The sequence below is a fragment of the Balaenoptera musculus genome, chromosome 1 (assembly GCF_009873245.2).
Source record: "Balaenoptera musculus isolate JJ_BM4_2016_0621 chromosome 1, mBalMus1.pri.v3, whole genome shotgun sequence".
Lineage (NCBI taxonomy): Eukaryota > Metazoa > Chordata > Mammalia > Artiodactyla > Balaenopteridae > Balaenoptera > Balaenoptera musculus.
The window spans coordinates 115,613,569-115,636,977 of record NC_045785.1 but is presented as its reverse complement, the minus strand read 5'-3'; the positions used below and the strand labels follow the sequence as shown (position 1 = coordinate 115,636,977).

At 38.6% G+C, this 23,409-nt stretch overlaps 1 protein-coding gene across 1 annotated transcript in view; it reads left to right on the top strand.

Moving 5' to 3' along the window:
- SPTA1 (spectrin alpha, erythrocytic 1) overlaps positions 1-23,409 on the top strand; it is a 64,784-nt gene that overhangs the window by 7,678 nt on the left and 33,697 nt on the right. Inside the window, exons 7-22 of the mRNA XM_036865899.1 lie at positions 1,727-1,881; positions 2,829-2,964; positions 3,066-3,167; positions 4,654-4,791; positions 5,385-5,495; positions 6,837-6,914; positions 7,060-7,215; positions 8,567-8,771; positions 10,162-10,343; positions 14,086-14,329; positions 15,617-15,739; positions 17,332-17,549; positions 18,369-18,461; positions 19,926-20,063; positions 21,288-21,439; positions 22,054-22,240. Of these exons, the coding sequence (XP_036721794.1) occupies positions 1,727-1,881; positions 2,829-2,964; positions 3,066-3,167; positions 4,654-4,791; positions 5,385-5,495; positions 6,837-6,914; positions 7,060-7,215; positions 8,567-8,771; positions 10,162-10,343; positions 14,086-14,329; positions 15,617-15,739; positions 17,332-17,549; positions 18,369-18,461; positions 19,926-20,063; positions 21,288-21,439; positions 22,054-22,240 (2,418 nt within the window). The remainder of the gene's footprint in view (positions 1-1,726; positions 1,882-2,828; positions 2,965-3,065; positions 3,168-4,653; positions 4,792-5,384; positions 5,496-6,836; positions 6,915-7,059; positions 7,216-8,566; positions 8,772-10,161; positions 10,344-14,085; positions 14,330-15,616; positions 15,740-17,331; positions 17,550-18,368; positions 18,462-19,925; positions 20,064-21,287; positions 21,440-22,053; positions 22,241-23,409) is intronic.

Genomic DNA, 23,409 nt, shown 5'->3' with positions numbered 1-23,409 from the left:
CATAATTCAAAAAGAGTCGTGTACCACAATGTTCATTGTAGCACTATTTACAATAGCCAGGACATGGAAGCAACCTAAGTGTCCATTGACAGGTGAATGGATAAAGAAGATGTGGCACATATATACAATGGAATATTACTCAGCCATAAAAAGAAATGAAATTGAGTTATCTGTAGTGAGGTGGATGGACCTAGAGTCTGTCATACAGAGTGAAGTAAGTCAGAAAGAGAAAAACAAATACCGTATGCTAACACATATATATATAATCTAAAAAAACAATAACAACAACAAAAAATGGTTCTGAAGAACCTAGGGGCAGGACAGAATAAAGATGCAGATGTAGAGAATGGACTTGAGGACACAGGGAGGGGGAAGGATAAGCTGAGACAAAGTGAGAGAGTGGTATGGACTTATATATACTACCAAATGTAAAATAGACAGCTAGTGGGAAGCAGCTGCATAGCACAGGGAGATCTGCTCAGTGCTGTGTGACCACCTAGAGTGGTGGGATAGGGAGATGCAAGAGGGAGAAGATATGGTGATATATGTATATGTATAGCTGATTCACTTTGTTATAAAGCAGAAACTAACACATCATTGTAAAGCAATTATACTCCAATAAAGATGTTAAAAAAAAAACAAAACACATTACTAAACCCACCTTTGGGTTTTCTTCTGGAAACTGGAAAACCCCAGTTCCTATACCTACAGTAGGTATAGACACACTAGAAATTGGAGCAAGCCTGTTTTCTTGAATGATTCCCATTCTTACTTCTTCCCGTCACAACTTAACCATAACTTTAATTACGCCTGAGCTTCTACAGTGGAGTCAGCCCACAGGAAGATCCCTACTTGCTATGCTTTAATCATAGCTCTGTCCCTGGGTCCAGTTTCTGAAAATGATTTCACCATTCTACTTCTTTTGTTCTTCCTCATTTTTCCTCTTTGGTCTTTTTTTTTTTTTTCTAATTATGGATGATAAAATACCATGATTTAATGAATAATGATAATGAAATCTCAAGTCCTAGACAACACCTAATTACAGTTGGGTATAGTAGAAGGTCTAATGGTAACATGTGGAATTTGCCCTAGTAAGCCTGCTCTTCAAGAATTGTGCTCAAAACGGCCTGGCATTACTGAAATTTTCTTGGCAGAAATTTTCCTTGGCAGAAATATCTTTCTGATTCCCACAATAATATTTATGGAGTTAGTATAGAGGGTAATGAAGGACAGATGTATGTCTAAACATTGCTTCTGACACTGACTAGCTCAATGACCTTGGGCAAATAAAATACTCAACCTCACAGTTTTCACATACAAGGGGAAAAAGAATAGTTTTGCCTCACAGTATTATTAAAGGAAGACTATAAAACAAGAAAATGCATATGAAGTGCTTAGCACAATGAGAGACAAAAAGTAATCAGTAAATTATTATTGTTAATATAGTTACATGAGTATATTAATATAAATATATCAATATAAAAGCACTAATAAATTTTTCTAATTCTTATCATTATTATGTTACATTCTTCCCATAAAACTTTGCCAAGAGGACCAGAATGCTTGGATTTCCCACTGTGTTTCTTTTTCTTTTTTCTTTTTTTAAATTATATAAGTTTCAGATGTACAGCATTATAATTAGACATCCGTATATACTACAAAGTTGCCATCCATCACCATACAGTTGACCCACCTTCACATACTAGGTTTCTTTTTCATCCCAAAGGTGAAGGAGTTATGTGCCAAAGCAGACAAGTTGAAGCTTTCCCATCCTTCAGATGCAGCGCAGATCCAGCAGATGAAAGAGGATCTGGTCTCCAACTGGGGACACATTCGCACCTTGGCTACCAGCAGATATGAAAAGCTGCAGGCTTCTTATAGGTGAGAAATCCTTCTTCTCTATTGCTTTACCTATCTCTAGGTCAAAGTATAACATCAAAAGCAGAAATAAAAGAGTGAAAGGAGTAAAATAATGAGTGACCCAACCCTCCTGCTTGCTCAGTAGAGACAAAAGAAATTTTAATTTGCCAGGAGAAGTCCTTTGCAGGCTGATATAATCCTCAGCATGACACCTCCTTTCACCTGTACCCTTCCTGTTTTCCTCTGTTTGTACATTTGTAAGAAGCTATGAAGTGGTCCATGGAGCTGAAAAATTAGCTGAAGAAACATGTCAAAATCCTGGCCCTAGCTAAGGAACTGGAATTAATTTGCAAGCTGAAGAACACAAAATAAATCTAGAATTATTTCCTGAATGTAGGTCAGCTTACAAAACACCTGGACATCATTTCAGTAGTAAATTTTTATGATTAGTTATTAAATCACGAGGAAATAGTGTTTATCTTATTGATATGATTTAAAATGAACTGGTGAGCTTTTGATTTCTTTGAATAGGTAATCTTTTTTTTTGTAGTTTTTGTTTTTACTGATATGGTGAAGGGTGAACTAAAATACATGAGGGCTCCTAACCCTAACTCTAGTCGTCCCTTAGGCTTCCTGTTGGTTATGTTATGTCCTTATTTATTGGCCTCCTTGTGAGTACTTTATTCTACTTCAAGTGCATCTGGGATGTGACTTTGTGATGTTGGAGATGTCATGTCCAAGTGCTTCATCACACAGTGACACATCTGCCCTAGGAATACATAACCTGGAGTGAAGGATTTACAACCTGCACTGCTAAAGGAATAGGAAGTACATCAGAGGAATGGGAGGTGTAGGATTAGGGCAAGGCGCATGTTGTACATCTTAGCCCAACCCAACCCTGACTCTTTGTTCAAAGTCCATTTGTATCTGGTTCTTCCTTCCTGTCTTTTCCCTTACCTTTCCCTCAGGTACCAGAGGTTCTTATCTGACTATGATGAGCTCTCAGGCTGGATGAAGGAGAAGACTGCTTTGATCAATGCTGATGAGCTGCCCACAGATGTGACTGGTGGGGAAGCCCTACTGGACAGGCATCAGCAGCATAAGGTAGAGAGGAAAGGCCTCCCTAGTAGGAGGAAGAGGGCGGTTTCCAACAATGCCAGAAGGTTTCTTGCTGCAGTTTAAAACATTTTGTCTCGTGACCACAGAATGAGATTGACTCTTATGATGACCGATTTCAATCTGCTAATGAGACTGGTCGAGCCTTGCTGGATGCCAATCATGAAGCATCTGACGAAGTCATGGATAAGGTAATCTACTTTAACAGAATTTGTGAAATTTTGATACATATTAAGCCTTCACTTAATCCCATACTAATATGACAATCTCTGAAAGAGGACAGGAGATGTATAAACATCTTAATATGGGCCCAAATATCACCCTGCTTCCTTCATATGTTGCTTTAGCTAATTTGAGGCATTTGAAGTTCTCAGGAATTGATGTGTGCTTCCTCACCTCCGAGACATTACTTCATCAACCTAACTAATTTCATCACCTACCTTCTACCTAATTTGAAACCTCCATACCATCTTGCCTTGTCACATGTGCTCTGTTTTATCACTTTCCCATGCTCATCTCTAGATTGTGAAATCTTTGAGGGCTACACCTTATTCATCTTTGGGTTCCCTAAGGTACCTAGTATGGTTCCTGGCACATGGCTCCCTTTCTTCTCTCCTCTATACAACCTCACATCAAACTGATTTTCCTATATCTGTGTTTCTTAAGTCTCCATTAAGCAACAGGAAAGCTTTAAACACTCAGAATTCCACTGAATGAAGATTCAGGTTTGCCATCATCCTAACCTCCTAGATCCCAAGGGCTCAGCTAAACCTCTTGATCCCTGAGACATTTTACTCCAGTCACAGAGTCACAGGAACTCCTTGGGATGACAACTGAAATAAGATTTGCAGGCTCTTTGCGTATCATTAGATTCCAAGCACAGCCCCCAGTGCTATATGATGAAGGTTGAGATGACCGTATTTTCAGTTCATCAAGAACTCTATGGGAAAATTATAATACGGATTTTTATTTTTAACTATTTCCTGCCAAAGGAATAGTGGGACCCTAAATCCTTGAAAACTTACCTATTATCCTGGGATTCTGAGAATTGTTACTGTCTTTTTAATGGAGTTAACACAGCACCTGTTTAATAAGCTGGAATTTCTTGGGCAGATGCTTGGGCAGAAACAAAGGCTTTTATGAGTTTGAGAATGTCACTTTCACCGTGATGGTTTTTATTTGCTTTTGGAATAGAATGCAAACTTCTCAATCTGATCATTTAAGTGCCCTATAAACTTGAATTTCATTAAATGTTTACCTTTTTAAGATATTGCACTTTCCTCTGGAGCACTTCATATAATCTAATGATTACTTGGAGTAATTACTTGCTTGGGGTATTATGTCCTCCTACAATCCTGATCCACACCTCCCTGCCCTTCAAATCTTTGTTTGATACAATACTTTCTATACTTCTACTCCCTGGTTCTTCGAATCAGAATTAATCTTTTCTTCTTTATTTATACATATTAAGTGTGGTGTACCTCTGTTATGGTATTTATCCCGTTTTTCCTATACTACAGTGATTCACTTAGATGTTGCAGCCTTAAGAGAAAAGCCCATCTCCTATTCATTTTTGTATCCTTCAAAAAGCCTTGCATTTATTAGATGCTCAGTGAATATAGGATAAAATAAATTAATTTAATATCTTCCTGGCACATTATCTCTTCCTTTCCAAAGATGGCAGCACTTACCTCCCATTGGGATGCTCTGCTGGAACTGTGGGACAAGCGTTGGCAGCAGTATGAGCAGTGCCTGGAACTGCACCTCTTCTACCGTGACAGTGAGCAAGTGGACAGTTGGATGAGTAGACAAGAGGTAACAAAGGGGCTCAGAAAGTGTCCAGAAGCCATTTCTCCTTCTCCTTACTTACTACTATCAACACCCTTACAACCACTTCAGTTCACCTGGGAACTGGAGGGTGAGCCACAAGGAGGAGAAAAGATTGGCCCTCTCTGTGGGGCTCTTGAAATTCCCTCATGGACAAATGCACAGAAAAATACCTAAATACAAAGCAGAGAGTCTTTAAGCTCTACTGAACATGAGGTGAAATGAATATCCAGTTGTTAAGAGTTCAGCAAGAGAAAACGTAATGAGTCAGGCAGGGTTAACGAGAGATTTCCTGGAGGAGGTGAGTGGTCCTCTTGAGTGTTTGAGATCTCAGAATTGTGCCTAGATTGGTTGGTTCAGACACAGAGACAAAAGTGATAAAGTTGTATGAGAAGATTGGGAAGGGACTCAAGCTCCTGCTGCTAAATGTTAGCCTCTATCTCCTCTCCTACTTTGTGCTAATTCCCACCTTGCTCTCTATTCCCCTCACCTCCTTCCTTACTCCTTTCTCAGAGATATTCTAAAGGGAATGTTTCTCACCAGTGAGGTACAGCTGGGATGTATCTTTCTGTCTTCTATAGGCCTTCCTGGAAAATGAGGACTTGGGAAACTCCTTGGGCAGTGTTGAAGCCCTTCTTCAAAAGCATGATGACTTTGAGGAAGCCTTTACTGCCCAGGAGGAGAAGATCACAGTAAGAAATGGGCCCTGGTTTGGGTATTGGCTTCATGTTTGTATATATCATCTCATACAATACCAATCCTTAGAATCACTCATAACTGTCAGGCATAACATGAGGGTTGTTCTTTAAAGAGAAAACATCCAGAAAAATAATCATACCCATTTTTTATCAATACATTTCTATTCCACAAAACATATTTAGAAAATTTTAATGATTTGGAGCCATTTATATTTTCTGATGAAGTGCATGATTGTCTTATTTTTTCTGTAGTATAAATAGAAACTATTGGATCCATATCCGACATAGAATCATAACTTAAAAGTTTGAATGTATTATTTACTTTTTATATTTTTCCCCTCCAATAATATCTCCATTTGGTTTTCTTTAGTAATATCTAGATATCTAAGTAGTATCTATTTTTTCCTGTATATATTCATCTATATGTTTCTCATTTAATGCTACTATAGTCTTCCCTGTGAACTGTAAGTACAATGTCCCAGAAAATGTCTTATGTCAATACATAAGCAAGTCTCAGAGAAGTGTGAGGAAGACTTTACTTGTCCAATCTACTGTATGTTCCCTAGAACAGTGCTGACTTTAAACTTGTACGTGTGCATGTATACCACCACCAGCAGCAACAACCACACTAACAACAAAATTCCAAGTCTTCTCTGTTAGTCTTCAGTCAATACAGAGCTTAATATGGTCATTCCTAGTCCATATGCTTGTTAAGTTGATTTTCACTGGTAAAAGCTAACCGTGTAAAATAAATTACTGTTTATAAAATGCTATTGTTTATTTTAGATCACTTTCCTATTCCCAATCAATTAATCCATCCTGAGCCCTAGCAATTTTGGGAATCACGAATGAATATGAGTAAAAATTCATGTCTATAATTTGTGACTCCATTCCCCATGTAGCTAGAGATATAGATGTAGATAAAAGTATATATGATATACAATGGATGGAAGGATGAATAGATAGACAGATAGATAGATAGGTAGATAGAGACAGGTGGCACTGGACGTGACTATATCAATAAGGCTTCTTCTTAAAAATTTAAGATTAGATCAGATATTCACCTCGTAGTGATATCAGGATTCATTTACTGTAAATTAGATTTAAAAAAGAAAAATTGTGACATAGAGAAGGTAATTAACCTGCCTGAGATACAATACATTTTGAAATACAATTTATAACAGAAATCAGAAGTAGGACCTAGATCTTCTGACCCTGAAACTTGTCTACTTCCGACATTGTCATGCTTCCCTTTTAAACAGCTAGCCAAACTGGGGCCACTTACTCAGTGGCCACTGAAGGAAAACCACTCTTTTTTTTTTTTTTTTTTTCCAGACCTTAGACAAGACTGCAACCAAACTGATTGATAATGACCATTATGATTCAGAGAACATTGCTGCTATCCGGGATGGGGTATGTCCAAGGTCCCAGATGTGCCTCTGCCTGCTTATGCACGGGATCAGGGAAAGTGTTAGAGCATGATAACCTTGGTGGGCAGTGAATTTCATGTATCCATATTTGATTTTGCTGACAGTGAGTTTGTTTATGGTTTTTCCAGCTGTTGGCCCGACAGAATGCTTTACGTGAAAGGGCTGCCACTCGACGCAGATTGCTGGAGGATTCATTGCTTCTGCAGCGACTGTATCAGGACTCAGATGACTTAAAGAACTGGATCAACAAGAAGAAAAAGTTGGCAGATGATGAAGATTACAAGGTAGGCAGGATTTGCAAACTGCAGACCCCGGACATACTCATCGGGACTGAATTTCATGGAATTAGTCTTGGAACTGAAAGGACAATAGCGTTCAGCTGGTGAGCCTCGTTTTATAGGTGGAGAGACAGAGTCTCAGAGAAGGGCAATGACTCCTCCAAGACTGTACATCTAGTTTCCGGTTTTCCTACACTCTGTTACCCATCACCCCTTTTCTCTGGCACAATTTCCAGTGGTCCTTAACAGAACGGAGGAAGGGAGGAACTCTCCTTATTTAGCTGCTTATCCCCTTTTCTGTTGCCCTCTGCATGCTTATAGTAGGAAAATGTTGTGTCTAATCATAATGTACATTCAAGCTACCCGGAACTCAAAAGTAACCTAATGGTTTGATATAATATAGACTTACATGGTTTTGTAGCTGGAAAGGAACAACTCCTTATTTTACAGATGAAGAAACCAAGGATCTGAATTGTGAAGTGAGTTGCCCAAGGTTAGCCAAGAATCAATGTTTAGAATGCAGTTTAACATAAGGGGTAGAAGCATGAATTCTTTTTGGAGAAGGTAAAAACTGGGCTTGAATTCTGTCCCTCTCCTGTCTTAGTTTGTATGACTTTGAAAAATATCTGAATTATCTCTGAGCTATACATAGGTTTCTTTACCTTCTGCTTCTGTAAACACATATTTTTCACTCACAATATAAACTATTATGCACACACACATATATACTCACAAATTTTGCAGTTACAATCAGGGCTAGAATTAGTCTCTTGATTTCTAGGCCAATATCTATTCACAGTATTTACTTTCTAGATATCATTTAGTCTTAAATGTATACCTCTGATGCTTTTGTTCTTACGTTTTTTTATAGAACTTTGAGCATCTAATCTGTACCTTTCATTCTGGAAAACTCAGCACTATGTGCTTGTGTTCTCCTGAGGAGTTATGGTTCCAGTGTATGCAGGGTAAACAGATCTTCTGTATATGCGACAAAAGGATGGATGTTTCATATACTAGGACAGGAATGGAAAATAATCTCCATCTTTCATGACAGCTCTGATAGATTGTTAATGCTTGCATGGGGTGTCATATTTAAAATGATCTTCAGACTATATCCAGACTCAATAGAAATAAATTCAGGGGTTGCTTAGCCATGTCTGTCATTTGTATAGAGGAGGGATTGGTCACACAGTTTCCTAAGCCTCTTCTGGCTGTATACTTGGACTAGGACAGTTCTGCCTTATATCCTCTTTTTAGTTCAGTTAGATTTATAGTGAAAAGAAATTCCTGTCCTCAAAATGTCTGCCCCTCATTCTTCAAGGAATGGTTTTCTTTAATTGTTTTCATTTTGTCTCAGGATACACAGAACTTGAAGAGCCAGGTTCAAAAGCAGCAAGTCTTTGAAGAAGAATTGGCAGCTAATGAGATCCAGCTCAATAACCTACAGAAAACTGGCCAGGAGATGATTGAGAGCAATCATTATGCCTCTGAAAGTGTGGATGTTCGTTTGAGTGAAGTTGCCAAACTATGGACGGAATTGCTGGAGGCTACAGCACAGAAAGGTTAGAAGCAGAGTCTTGTTGAAAATGAATTCCTAAATTCTGAAACCCACCTTCTTCATCTTTACCACCTTGAGTTTACCTAGTGACCTCTATAAGAAGGGATGTTACTCATTTGCTTCCCTGTGTCTTCCTCTATTGGTCAAGAAATTTAAAAATCTAACCTAAATTTATCACACTATATATTAACACAATTTTATGTTTTCTTCATGTATGTAGGTCTTTTCAACTGAAATTACTTTTGTTTTCTTCACTTTTTTTTTCCACTTTTTTCTTCCTCTTGAATAAATATTCAGATACCATGAATTCAGTATTGGCTATGCACCTAAAACTAGTGTCCTTAAATTAGATTATACATATTTTGGTTCTGTAGATGAAACAAGGTTTTCTGACCCAGGGTATAAAATTAGACATTAAAATATTGTTGGTGCCACATATGATGTTCCCATGATATTTTATTCTTACGAATAGGGCTTGATGACTTGTTTTTTTTACCTATCTGAGCATGTTCAGGCTTTGTGGTAAGCTCTTAGAAAATTCCCATGTCTGCTTGAATAGCCTCTACTTAAATTTAACTTCACCTCTTATTTTGGAAAATTAATCAATTACCATAATTAACACAAATAATAAAGTTTCTCTGTCAATATCCCCCTTGTTATAAACATCATCTATAGACATGACTCTGCCCTGGTTATAGAAAAGATACATCATACTGATTTTGTTGGATGTCATCCTGATTTTTGGTTTAGGAAAAAAAAATTCAACTTGATTGTAACAATAAGAAGTTGCTGCTGCTCTACATCATAGTAATTGCTTCACAGAAATAACGCAAATAATTGCTATAAGATCATAGAATGAAGAATTTAGCTGAGAACAATGTGGATAATCAAGATATTCTCTGGAAGAGAAAATTGTAGGCATGGTTTGTGATGAAGGACAGGCACCAAGAGAGAGGCCTAGCAAAGTTCTAAGAAAGATATTCAGGAGAAGACACTTCAAAATTTCAAACTGAGCCAACCCCAAGTTTTATACTTCTCTCAGAAAATGCAGTGTTTGTGTTTGAATCCCTTTGAAAAGGAGGTCTCAATAGAGAGTAACAAGTGACATGAAAATACCCAAGATAGTTAAAATCTAACATAGCAGCACTATACCTCAACAAGAAATGAACAAATTGTTTATCTTTGTTTTGAGAACACTACTATCTTCAAAAACAAATACCATCCGAATTCTACAAATTTATGGTAAGTTCTTGTATAATCCCATGGGAGACATTTATACTTTTTCCCACTGGAGGGTCAAAATATTATATTGCTCCTTAAGTTGATGTAACATGTTTTAGCATGTAATGAGGATCAGTTATGACACCTGTCTTATACTTGCTATCTTTTCCTAGGGACCCAGTTATATGAAGCTAACAAGCAACTGCAATTTGAAAATAATGCAGAAGACCTGAAGCACTGGCTGGAGGAGGTAGAATGGCAGGCTAAGTCTGAGGATTATGGGAAAGGTCTGGCTGATATACAGAATCTGCTCAGGAAACACGGCCTCCTGGAGTCTGCCATGGCTGCTCGTCAGGTTTGTTGCTAGCTCTTTGGCCAATTATAGGCCAGATCACCTGTATATGTTCTGAGCACACTGATCATAAGTAATTATTGTTTAAAAAAAAAAGAGAGAGAGAGCAGGAAACCAAAGGTAAAAATTCAAAACTTCTAGTTGGTCAACTATCTCTTTCCAATATCTCCTTTAATCCAGCCTTTCTCCTGGGTGCCTTGTGTCTTTTGTCAGAACCCCATGGCTGATACAAGACTTTATTGACTCTTCTAAATATAACATTGTACTCTCAATCCAAAAAACTGGGTTTTATATATAGCCTTATCACTTACTAGTTCTGTGATATTTGGTGTATCTTTTCACCTTTTCACATCTCTGTATCCTCACTTGTAAAATAAAAGTTTTTATAAAATTGCCTCTTTCTATTTTGGCATCCTGCAATTCAAAGTTTGAAAACATTTTTAATCGTACCCTTTTTTTTTTTTTCTTAAGAAACTTGAAACCCAGAGAAGTGAACTATCTTCCCCAATGTCACAGAGAAAATTAACAGCAGGGCCAGGACTAAGAAGCGGATGTCTAGGCCCTTAGTTACAGAGTTACCCACTGAAATCCCACCACACTGTTATTTTAAATAAATTTATCCAATGAGTTTCTAGAGTATAGATACTGCATGTGAGTTTCTGGAGAACTCAGTGGAAATCCACTTCCAGCTGACTCAATCTCTCATCCCAGGAATCCTAGCTTGTATTTAAAAGTTATTCTGCTGTTCCCTACAAAGTCCCACTGATTTGTCCTGCTGAAATACACTTTTATGATGTCTGCTCTTTGATTACTCTTAGTTAAAAGGAAAAGACAGAATAATCTACAGAAAATAGAAATAAACAAAACAAACCCAGTCACTTACATAGCTCTAGGTATGGTTTGATGGAGCTTGAAGTAAAAGGCTGGAGTTAGGAAAACCATATAAAGATAGCTTTGAAATCTACATGGATGAAGAGAGTTTGCAACAGATCTTCAAAGAAGGAAAAAGAAAAGATTTGGTGAAAAGTAAATAAAAACTTACAAAGAAGAGGAACAGCGTATGTAAACGTAATAAATAGGAATATTTGACCCTATTTTGGAAAGTTAGGACCCTATTTTGGAAAGTTTGACCCTATTTTGGAAAGTTTGGAACAGAATGTGTAAACATGTAATAAGTAAGAGTATTTGACCCTATTCTGGAAAGTTTGACCCTATTTTGGAAATTCAATCACCAGGAATTTGTTCTCCTGTTATGGAACACAAACTCTTGTGCCCAATGCACAGTGAGGCCCAACAAACCAAAATCTCGGAGTTTGGAGCAGAGAAAGGTGTATTGCAGGGCCATGCAAGAATGGGTGGCTTTGATTTCATATGCCTCAGCCTGTAGCAGCTTGGAGCAGGGTTTCGGTTCCCGGAGAGGTATTGAGCTCGGACTGTGGCAGTGAGAGCACTGAATCCTAGCCACTAGGCAACCAGGGACCAGTGGCCAGTGACAAGACCCTGGCCCATCAGCTGTGTAGAAATGAATTTCCACAGAGAGACGGAAAGTAGTGAAACAAGTAAAGTGTTTATTAGGAGGAAAATGAGTATGTGTGGATAGACACACAAGTGGGCTCAGAGAGAGAGTCGCGCCCTCGTGATAGTTTGAATCACTAATATGGGGCATTTCTTCCATGTTTCCTTTGGCTAATCATCTTGCTTTTCCTGGTTCTGAGTCTATATTTGGTATATCTCAGGGTTCTCCCTTGTGTGCGTGCACATCTCTTAGCAAAGATGGATTCCAGCAAAGAGGCCTATGTGTAGGTTGACATCACTTACTATGGGGTAGCGCCCCCTTCCTTTCTACCTTCAGGGAGCCTTTCTGCACATGTGTAGTTGGGAAGGTCTCCTTGACTTCAAGAATGAGGAATATGTGGTTTTTATCTCTTACCTAGGCAGGGTTCAACTCCTCTCTCCTGCTATTTTGGAGTATCTGTCCACAGGGGAGAAACTGTTCAGCCTGGGGGCCATCTATCTCCTGCCTCAACTTGAGCCAAAAAAAAACCAGAACTCCCCGAAGGGTTTCAGCAAAGCATTTTTAAAGACCAGGAGAGAGAGGGGGTGTCGCGGGGTATGTGATCAGCTCGTGCACAATTCTCTGATCGGTTGATGCTGAGCTAACATGGCAGTTAACGTTATTAATCCTTCAGTTCCAGAAGGTCTGGGAGCTATGTGCTCACGATCATCAAGTATTCTAGTTAATTTCTTCTATTTGGTGCTGGTTTTAGCATCTGAAAAACTCAGGAAATATGCATCAGATACTATTACCTGGCAACTTCAGAGAGGAGCTAAAACAGAGGGTATGGGAGGGATCTGTCCCGGGAAGGCCCCATAGGATTCTCCTTGGTTACACTCCTAGTTGGAGTAGTGGCTAAGATATTATGCTTGCAAAAAAAATTTTAGCTACGGACTATTAAAGCTGGAAAAGATCATGAGTATTCTCTAGCCCAAAGTCCTTATTATATAGATGAGGAAACTATTATGAAAATAGGTGAAGAGCTGGATAAAATGGCAATTGACTAGCAGCCAAGTCTATCTCTTTAGTCTGAAGCATCTTGCACTACATTAGCTTTCAAATAGTACAGTGAAACCATAATCATGATGACGTTTATGATGTTTGAAAATCGCTCTATTACACAATGATGTTTTTCAAAGTTAAAATGTCCTAAGAGATGAGAACAGTTGGTTAGTAGGAGATTTTAATTTTAACTCTTTGCAGAGCCTTTATTTCTTTACGGAGAAGTGAGTATACATTTTAAGAAGCTATTGATGATCAATGGTTTGTTCCAAATTAACAAGAGATAGATCAAACCCTGTGTAGGTTGAGCACTGGATGGCAAAGTAGAATAAGTAAAACCAATACCTGCTGCTCATCCATTTTTTGAAGAACTTCTCTTATCACCACCACCCCCATTCCAACAACAAAATGAAACAAGTAGACAAACAAAAATCCTGTGTTCTGTGCTCCTGCTATACCAGTTACAGTTGACCTCATTAATAAAGATGAAATGAATCTCTCGTATCTATTTTACCATATAGTAATACGATTAAAATTTTATTTCTAGGAAAATCCTTCAAACTTCTGTTTCTATTTTCCTCCTTTCTCAGATACGACCCAAATGGGGACCGTTATTTACTTAAATTCATACAATTAGTTAGTGGCCAAAGAAAGGCCTTTTAATTTCTCTTTCTGAGGTTCTGACATTTGTTTTTGTAACGTCACATTTCATCTCATAGGCATGGTTCCTGCTATGCAACAAACCTAAGCCTCAGAAATTTCCTTGTTATTTACAGTTCCAGATCATTTTAAAGGGTGAGAAAGAGGCTGGAAAGGGAACTGAGATAGAAAAAGCCTCCTGCTGTTTTCTTTGGGGCCTCAATTTATCACTACTCCCAAATAAGCAAGCATTTGTAGTTCTGGTTTCCCTGATTTCTTTGGCACACTCTATACATATTTTGTCCTTTCTAACACGTGGTTTCAGAACTACTTTCTTATAAATAGCCTTTAGCTTGAAGAATTGGTTCTTAGTGTAGCAAACTTTCCCACTCTATTTCACTGATTAGAAGTTTATACATGAGTACATATAGAGCTGATTCTCCTCATCACCACCCACCCCCCGTCCTGCCCTCCATGCCAGATGCCCAACTCTCATCCTTTTTTACTGAATGATGGGATTTTCTGACACCGATGTTATTTTTTCCTCAGGACCAGGTGGACACCCTCACAGACCTGGCAGCATATATTGAAGAAATAGGCCATCCCAATGCTGGGGACATACGGGCAAGGCAGGAGTCCCTGGTGTCTCGGTTTGAAGACCTGCAAAAGCGACTGGCCAACCGGAAGAATAAGCTCGTTGACCTTCTCCTCCTGCACCAGATCTGCAGAGACACAGAGGATGAGGAGGCCTGGATCCAAGAGACTGAACCTTCTGCAGCTTCCACCTACCTTGGTTAGTACAGCCGTACAGCCCGAGCAGGCGGAACCATAAGGAGAAGACCAAGGTCTGCAGATAGTTTGAGAGATCTGGGATACAGTAGCAAAGTTTGCCCTCAGGTCTTTCCCCTTAGACTCTTGAAAATTTTTCCTGCTTTCCAAAAAAAAAAAGGATTTTTTAATAATTCATACTGAGAAGTTTACCTCCTAAAACCAGACATGAAGAATGCCATGAATTTAAGGCCTCTGGGAAGAGATAAAGTGACCAGCTTTTTGCTACTTGCTCTAAGTTAAGTTATTGCCAAGGTCCTTGGCTGAGCAGTCATGGTTAGCGTTTGAGGTCACAAGTGTTTTTGTTTATATTGTCAGTGGCTCCCTTTTATAAGGGGAGCTATCACAAGGATATGTATGAGCTATTACAAGGATAAAAGGGGTGAAGCAGCAGATAAAGTACATAATTTCCTTTCCTTTGGAATCTATCAGTCCACCATTGTTAGTGCCAGGACACTTGCATTGAAATACAGAAAAAAAGTGCACATAAATATAATGCAAACTTAATATACATGTATTGGGTACATCTATGAGAGGCTGGACCATAAGACAACAGAGGGGCTTGTCTGGGAAAACATCCTAGAAGAGAAAAGATCTCTTTGAGGGAGAGACGGGCATAGAGGGTTTCTGGAGATATTTAGTGTGAAGTATATGGAAGAAAATTTTGGAGGAAAGAGAGTAGAAGTGTGGATGGGAGACAGGGAGGATGAAGTAGACAGCTGGAACTGGGGACTTTAGAAGCAGGAAATTAACAGTACATAGTATTTATTATGTGCTTGTTAGTGTTAACCAATGAGCGAGGCACTTTTTGTAGGTTTTGTCTAATCTTTACAAAGAAAAGTACAAAACAGTTATTTTTAGTTTAGAGGACTTAATAACTTTCTGGCATCCATAGAAATAAGCAAGTGGAAGATCCTGCTTTTTATCCCACAGCATGTTGAAAGAAAATTGGTTGCATGAAATTATTGGAAGTTTGAGCTGAAGAGTTATGTGCCTTGCTACCTGTCATCCAAAGAGAAGAGTGATTTATTCATTGTCTTTTATAGAATAATGCATTTTCTTAGTACAAAGAGGCAAGGGGAAGAACAAAGCTGAGCAGAGTTAATTCAGACAAACAGCATAAATTTTAGGAAGCCCACTTAATGAACTTCAATGGGAAGAACTTGTAGGTCCAAGAGTTAAAAAGAAGTACAGTAGCTTCTTATTATTCTGTGCACTATAACAATGACCTTGAAATTATTTTTATCTCTAGGCAAGGACCTGATTTCCTCCAAGAATCTTCTGAACAGACACCAAGTCATCCAGGCTAATATTGCCAGCCATGAGCCACGCATCCAAGTGATAACAGAGAGGGGGAACAAAATGGTAGAGGAAGGTATGTATGATTCAGATTGAATTGACCTGTCATCACTGTGCCAAATATATGAAAAGTTTTTTTTCAATTTTAGGGCTTCATTTCTTTATCTACGTTGATACTTTTACCTGTATAATTTTCCTTCTACATGAAGTTCCTCTAACATTTCCTGTAGTGAAGTCCTGCTAATAATAAATTCTCTGGGCTTTTGTTTCGGTCTAAAAGACTTCCTTTTGCCTTCATTTTTGAAATACATTTTCACTGGATATAAAATTCTTGGCTGATATTGTCTTTCTTTGAGCATTTTAAAGATGCTGCTGCACTGTCTTCTGACTTGCTGAGTTTCTGGTGAGAAGTCTGCTCTCATTACTATCTTTGCTCTTTTGTATGTAATGTCTTTTTTCCTCTGACTCTTTTATCACTGGTTTTCACCAATTTGCGCCAATTTGATTACAATATAACTTGGTGTAGTGGTCTTTGTTTCTTTAGCTTTGCAATCGTTGAGCTTCTTGGATCTGCTTTCTTATGGTTCTTCCAGGGAAGTTTTTATTCTGGAACTAATTTAGAGACTAGTCCACTACTAAGGTGTAACCCTTCTGAGGATACTACTTCATGTATTATAATATCTTTTCACTTTGGTGGGAGCTAATTTTAATTATTCACAACTCTATATGACCTTAGGAGTTTTTTGGCCTACTGCTTTCCAGTCTTCTTTTCCTTACCCTTGAAGAGTTTCCTGACACATGCGTGCAAAGGAGTAATCAGTCACATACTTCATGGGACCTCTCTGTGTATCCCCAAAACTCCATCCCCAGTACAGCACCCTTCTCAGTACTCTGCTCCACAAGCTCTAGCTGTCTTGTCTTCCCCCAACTCTGATCTCTGTCTCCTCAGCATGGTGTGATTGCTAGTTCTATTTGGGCTAGTCCTCCCAGCACTGCAGTCTACAAACTGCCCCAGGCATAAACTGTGGCAATCATAAGGCATAGCTCATTTCTTTCCCTTCTCTCAGGAGTCACACTCCTCTGCCTATCTTCTGAAAATCATTGTATCTTACACTCTGTCTTGTTTTCTAGTTGTTTAGGATGGGAGAACAATTCCTGTAGTAATAAATCTTTTATGGGCAAAAATGAAAATCTGCTTGTTGATTTTTGCCAACACTTCACTGTATCTTCTTGGTTTATCTGTGGAGGTGTTCACCAAATTCTAAAAAACATACTTAACACAATCCTAAGAATGAATTTTAATTCACTGATATTTAAAAAAAAAAAAAAGAAATGAAAATATGCTGAATTTTCTGCTTAAGCTAGAGAATACACGTTTTTGGAACTCTGAGCAGTACCCACACATAGGTATTTTGTTTTCAGTCTGTATATCAGAGATTGTACCACCCAATTCACCACCACACATATACCCTATCCCCCATTAGCATCTATTGATGCTTAATCTCACTTATGACATCCCAGTTCCCAGGAACTTAGGTGAAATGTCACATTGACTACATGCAGCATCATTCTCATGGCTCCCTTTCTCTCTCCCAGGTCACCAAAAGGATTAAAGTATAATGGACATTAATGAGGGTAAAACTCTCCTTTTCTATAACTACTCCATAGGACACTTTGCTGCAGAAGATGTGGCCTCTAGGGTCAAGAGTTTGAATGAGAATATGGAATCTCTCCAGGCTCGAGCTGCTAGACGGCAGAATGATCTTGAAGCCAATGTCCAGTTCCAGCAATACCTAGCTGACCTGCATGAAGCAGAAGCATGGATTAGAGAGAAGGAACCTATAGTAGACAACACTAACTATGGGGCTGATGAAGAAGCAGCTGGGGTAAGGTGGGCACAGGGAAGGATATTGTCTAATACTCACCAAATTAGTACCAAATTAGTACCTGATTAGATTGTGTGACAACTGCAGGTTTTCTCAGATTTTTTGGAGTTTCCAGAGTGATAACCTTTGGCTTTCATCTGCTGGGATAACCTGATTTAACAGAAATCACAAAAGATACACCACGTTTTCCTAACCCCACAGAGATCCATATTTCTTAGAGATTATCTAAGCCCAAAAAGGCATGACCAGACATCTATGCCTGTCTTGGTCCCATCCTAAATTTCCCAGACTGAGCTTGGGATTTCACAAACCAACCATAGTTTTAACATATACTTAATTACTTTATTGTAATAAAGTCAGGCAGACACGTTGGGGCAAGAAGAACTTGAAAGGTCATAATTACCCTTTATATCCATTTCTTTGTTTTGCTCATTGTCCTATGGTCAGCCAGTATAGTATTTCACAAACCCTATGCACTAGAAATACTTGACATGGGCATCTAAACTTATGCCAATATTTAATCCTACAAAGCAATGTTTTCAGTAGTATCCTTTTTCAGCTGTGATATGCATTGAGAAAACACTTGCAATTTGACTTTATTTTGACTAAAGCAAATATATTGATATTGTTGTTCATTTAACTCTTATTTTCTTGATACTTGCAAATTTAGAGTTAAAAAATTTATTATAGGTGGAGAGTGTCTCGTACCAGGAATTAGGACAATAAGTATAACACAAAACAATAGTTGAAACCCTCCCCAGGGATGCTTAGTGTTCTTCCTGTATTTGCTTCTGATGATCTTCCCATCAACAAATTCAGGCTTTTCTAAAGAAGCATGAGGCCTTTCTGGTGGATCTGAAGGCTTTTGGAAACAGTATGCAAGCTCTTCGGGATCAGGCAGAAGCCTGTCAGGTAAGAAGGACTTAGGTATGACAAGAATCACATTCTCCACCACAGAGTAAAAGGAATTAATTAGGAGATTCTCTTTGTTACCAGTTTTTACTTTACATAGTCCAGGAAGCAACTGCAATAGAAAATAGCCCTGTGATCTTTAGGCAGGCACTGTAGCATCTTTGTAGCACCTACAGAGATTTAGTTTATAAGAATTTCTCAGTAAGTATTATCATTTACTCACTGGTATATTATTTTTTTGCTTTCCTTTTTCATTTTATATTTTCATTCTCCTTCTTTTCTTACTTCTTTTATTTGCATCTCTCCTCTTATATTCCCTCTTGATTTATTTCCTCCCTTTCTTAGGTTTTTTTTTTTATATACTGACACTTATTAAATGTCTACCATGTGCAAGCATGAATAAAAAATAATCCTGACTTGAAGGAAAATTACAGTCTATTAGGTCATAAATTTTAACAAATAATTGCATATAATAGATATATGAACAGGGAAAAGAATCTCAAAGAAAGGAGTCTTTCATTCTCTTGAAATAAGAGTGCTGGAAGATAGGAAAACCTTCATAGCTGAGGCAAGCCAGTTTATTTTTTTTAAGGGTAGTTTACTATGCAGATAATGAGAAGAAGGGCTCTTCTAGTGAATAAGGTATGAGAGCAAATGCACTGAAGCACAAAATAATCAAGTGTATTTGAGAAATGGGAAATGCAAAGGATTGAGAATGTGAGAATGGCTAGACTGCAAGGTGAAAATAAATGTCTTGAAGAGTGATGGGAGCTGGAATCAACTAAATGATATGGGTATCTCATGGTATAGTGGAAGCAACAGAGGTACACTTCTGACATTCAAGGAATTCTGTCTTATGAGGGGCTCTGAATCCATACACTGGGAGTAGAAGAGACATAGACTCACTATGTCAAGTCAATATATATTTAGAGAGCTTTGGTGTTGTGCCTTCCTCAAGCTCTGCACAGTGGGTGCCTACACAAAAACAGATGGATTTATGAATTGTAAGTTATGAGGAAACAGTACTTGAAGGATACAAAATCAGAGGGATATGTAAGGGGAAGTACATCTTCAGCTCCAATGGGAATGGAGAAGGTGATGAGAGATAGTGGGTCTTTCACTTTCTCAAACAATTTTCTGGAACACGGATGCATACAATCCTTTATTGTCTGCTTAAGAACTGGTGGTTTAGAGCATTTAATATGTTTTTGAAAACTTACATTCTTACTTGCTCACTCTGTGTTCATATTTCCCAGCCCGCCTGTCCCCTGAGAAGTGTTAGGATGGAACGATATCTCTGAAGATGGCATATTGCAGTAGCTCTGTTACTGGCAGCCATGTAAGAGATTTCAGCCAGGGGCTCCTCTCTCCTGTAAGGTGCAGGGATGGCCCACCATGGGTAGGCTGTACAGGGAAATCTTTCCTATGGGTGACTGGCTTTTTCTGCTTACTGTTTTTGTTCAGCAACAACAGGCTGCACCAGTGGAGGAAGCTGCTCGAGAAGAGAGGGTTGTGGCCTTATATGACTTCCAGGCCCGCAGCCCCCGAGAAGTCACCATGAAGAAAGATGATATCTTAACACTGCTCAGTTCCATCAACAAGGTGACTTTCCCTTCTACCTTTCTCCCCATCAACAGGGTGGCTCTTGCAGTCGACTCTCCCAACCCTGCCAGATACCCATATTTTAACCAGCCAATATTTTTCTATTTCTCTCTCTCTTAAATAACCATAATTTATTGAGCAGTATCATTCCTCCAGATGCTGTGTAGGATCCTGTACATATCTTTTGAGATTATAATACCAATTTTACAGTTAACAAAGTGAGGACTCAAAAAGCTTAAGTAACTAGCCCAAAGACATGTAAGCCATGAGTGACAATTCTGTAATATGTTTACAGGATTAAACTGCCTCTTTCTTCTCATCTTTCCTTGCTCCTCTTCTGACCCATTGTTCCTAGTAATGGAACAAAAATGGCTGGGGTTAAGAGGAGCCTGGTCAAGGAGAAGTCTTTTGTCAACTTAGATTTTCTTTAGCCCTTATGACTGTGAGAATGCTGACAAAGTATTGTCTAGGATTTTAAATATATTTCTCATAAGAGCACGAGAAATATTTTTATATTCTAATGCTTCATTAATCTCCAAAAATGATTGAGAAGAAAAAAAGAGAGCTTGGGATTTGTTACTCTGAGGGCAAGTAATTTTTTTAGAGAAGCAAGATTTTTATTATCAGATAAGCTGTGTTCCAGTCCTCTTTTCTCTTTGCTTAGTCTTCTTCATTTCACCACATTATTCTCTGAGGATGTTAACTCCAGAGCAGTTAGTATAGCAACCCTCCTGTGGAGATCAAGGTCATACTTAAGCATAAAGCATTCCCATAGGTGAATTTCAGGGCAACACACACTATTTAGGGGCTCTGGGAGAGGGATGGTGAGAAGTTATTATACAATATTGTCATACACAGGTGCTTCACCCACAAAAAGCCCAGTTCGATTCTGGCCCTATGGGTTTTTTGTGAATTCCTAGTGGACAAAATGCCCCATCATGAAGAGAATGGCTGTCAGTTTTCGAAAACCTCATCACAGTTAAGGATCTAACATCAAATATCAGATTCCTTGACTTCAGAGGCTTATCTCTGCAATTCCTGCAACTTCTGATGTATCTTCTTTGTAATATATAAAAATTATATGCTACCCATAAGCAATGGTTTGCTTCATCTGGCCATCAGCCTGTCCCTTTGCCTAGAGACTTAGTTATGAGGGTTAAAACTTCTCCTATATGTGACTTTTCCAAGAACTAAGGAAGAAGTGGGGATTTTCTCTCCCTTTAGGACTGGTGGAAAGTGGAAACTGATGATCACCAAGGCTTTGTGCCAGCTGTCTACGTCAGGAAACTTGCCCGTGATGAGTTTCCTATGCTCCCGCAACGGAGGCGAGAAGAGCCAGGCAACATCACCCAGCGTCAGGAACAGATTGAGAACCAGTAAGTTCTGAAGGCTGGAGAACAGAACAGTCTTTGGCCAAACATTTCAGATTGGTCAAAAACATGTCTTATGATTCTATATCTGTTAGATTAAGGATGCTTTGCAAATTCACAGATTTTAAGAGCTGAAAGTAAACTTAAGGTATTCAAACCCTTTACTTTTTAAATGAGGAAACGGAACCCCAGAACCATTAAGTCAAGTGCCAGAGGTCAGACACATATTAGGGTCACGTATTCTGACTCCCTGCCTGGCACTCTTTCACTCTTTCAAGGTTATCAAAAGGTTTTCTGACTTCCGTGTGAACTTTACTATCCAGTTGTCAATAGGAATGTGAGATTTTCACTTTTATAGAATGAGGAAGGCGTATTGCCAGTCATACTGTTGGAACATTGACATTTTTATTGTTTTTAAATGCAACACTTTTGTCTCTCTGTTCTCAATGCTATTTTCCTTCCATCTTTATTTCCTCTTCTCTTTACTGTTTTCTTTTGATTTTTTCCTCCCTCTCATTTTTGTCCCTTTCATTCTCTCCCTTTCTCACCCTGCCTCTACTCTTCTGTGTTTTCTCCATCTCTTATTCCACATTTCCCATTCTCTTTGTTTCTTCACCCAGGTACCTTTCTCTCCTGGATCGGGCAGAAGAACGCAGACGTCGTCTATTGCAACGTTACAATGAGTTTTTGCTGGCCTATGAGGCAGGAGACATGTTGGACTGGATCCGAGAAAAAAAGGCAGAAAACAGCGGGGTGGAATTAGATGATGTTTGGGAGCTGCAGAAAAAGTTTGATGAGTTCCAAATGGTGAGAAAGAGGAACCAACACCTCTAGATGGCTTTATGAGGGTTATCATCATTTCCTTTTACCCCATATCTCCTCCTCAGTAACTCCTTAATTTCATATTTGCTAAATATCCTCCCCAAAACTACTGAGACTTCCACATTTCAAATATTTCTCTGGATATTACAAGTGGAAGGAAAATGCAGAGGAAACTAGTCACCGTGACCTTGCAGCCTGCAGTTCCTGCCATTCCCACATCCTACTGGAAGTGCTGGTCTCCCAGAATCTTCACAACTTGTCCTATACTGTCTTGTGTTCCTGCTGCCCAGGTTGAGATGGGGTGTTGTGAGACTCTTGCAAGGTCTAATTATGGATCAGAAGTTTGGATGGAAAGGTGGGAAGAACAACCTGACTTTACAACCAGAAAATTTCTAATTTTCTGCCTACCTAAAAGCTTTCCATTCTCCTTTATTCTCTCAGATCCATTCTATTATTTTAACTAGCAATTAGTATAAACTACTTCCTCCTTTCTTTTCCATATGATACTTTCCTTACACATGGAACTCAAAGCTATACAAAGCTATGGATCGATCGATAGATAGATAGATTAGATAGAGAGATAGATAAAGATAAAGTACATATATATACATATGGAGAGAGAGAGAAGTGAAAGAAAGGGAAGGGGAAAAAAAGAGGGTACAATTAATAACAGAATACCAAGAATGAGACTTCCATGAGAAAACTCATTAAAAGGCCATTGCATAGTGAAATAAACAATGTCATCACCATAGACATGGTGTTGAGTTCCCTAGAGCTGTTACAACATATCTTAATATAAGCAAATTGCAACTCAGACAATGAAATTCTACAAAAGGTGGAGGAATTTGTATTGGTAGCAAAGAACATTACGTGGCTCAGGTATAGACCCCTTTGATGGTATAATTTAATCCAGGGAGAAATCTAGGAAAATTAATGTGCTCCATAATCCATATAAATAACAGCTCTCTTGTCACGTTTTTGATTGCCGCTGGGTATCAGGGAGTTTAAAGGTACTCTTCTTTGTGGCACATTGGAGGAAGGCAGTTTGCTGTGTTCTGCAAATGTGGTTAGCAATATGTTTTAACCTGTAGCCAAGTCGGGGCAAAGGTGAGCAGGTAAGTATGAAAGATTCTTGATAAGGGGATTTATACTGC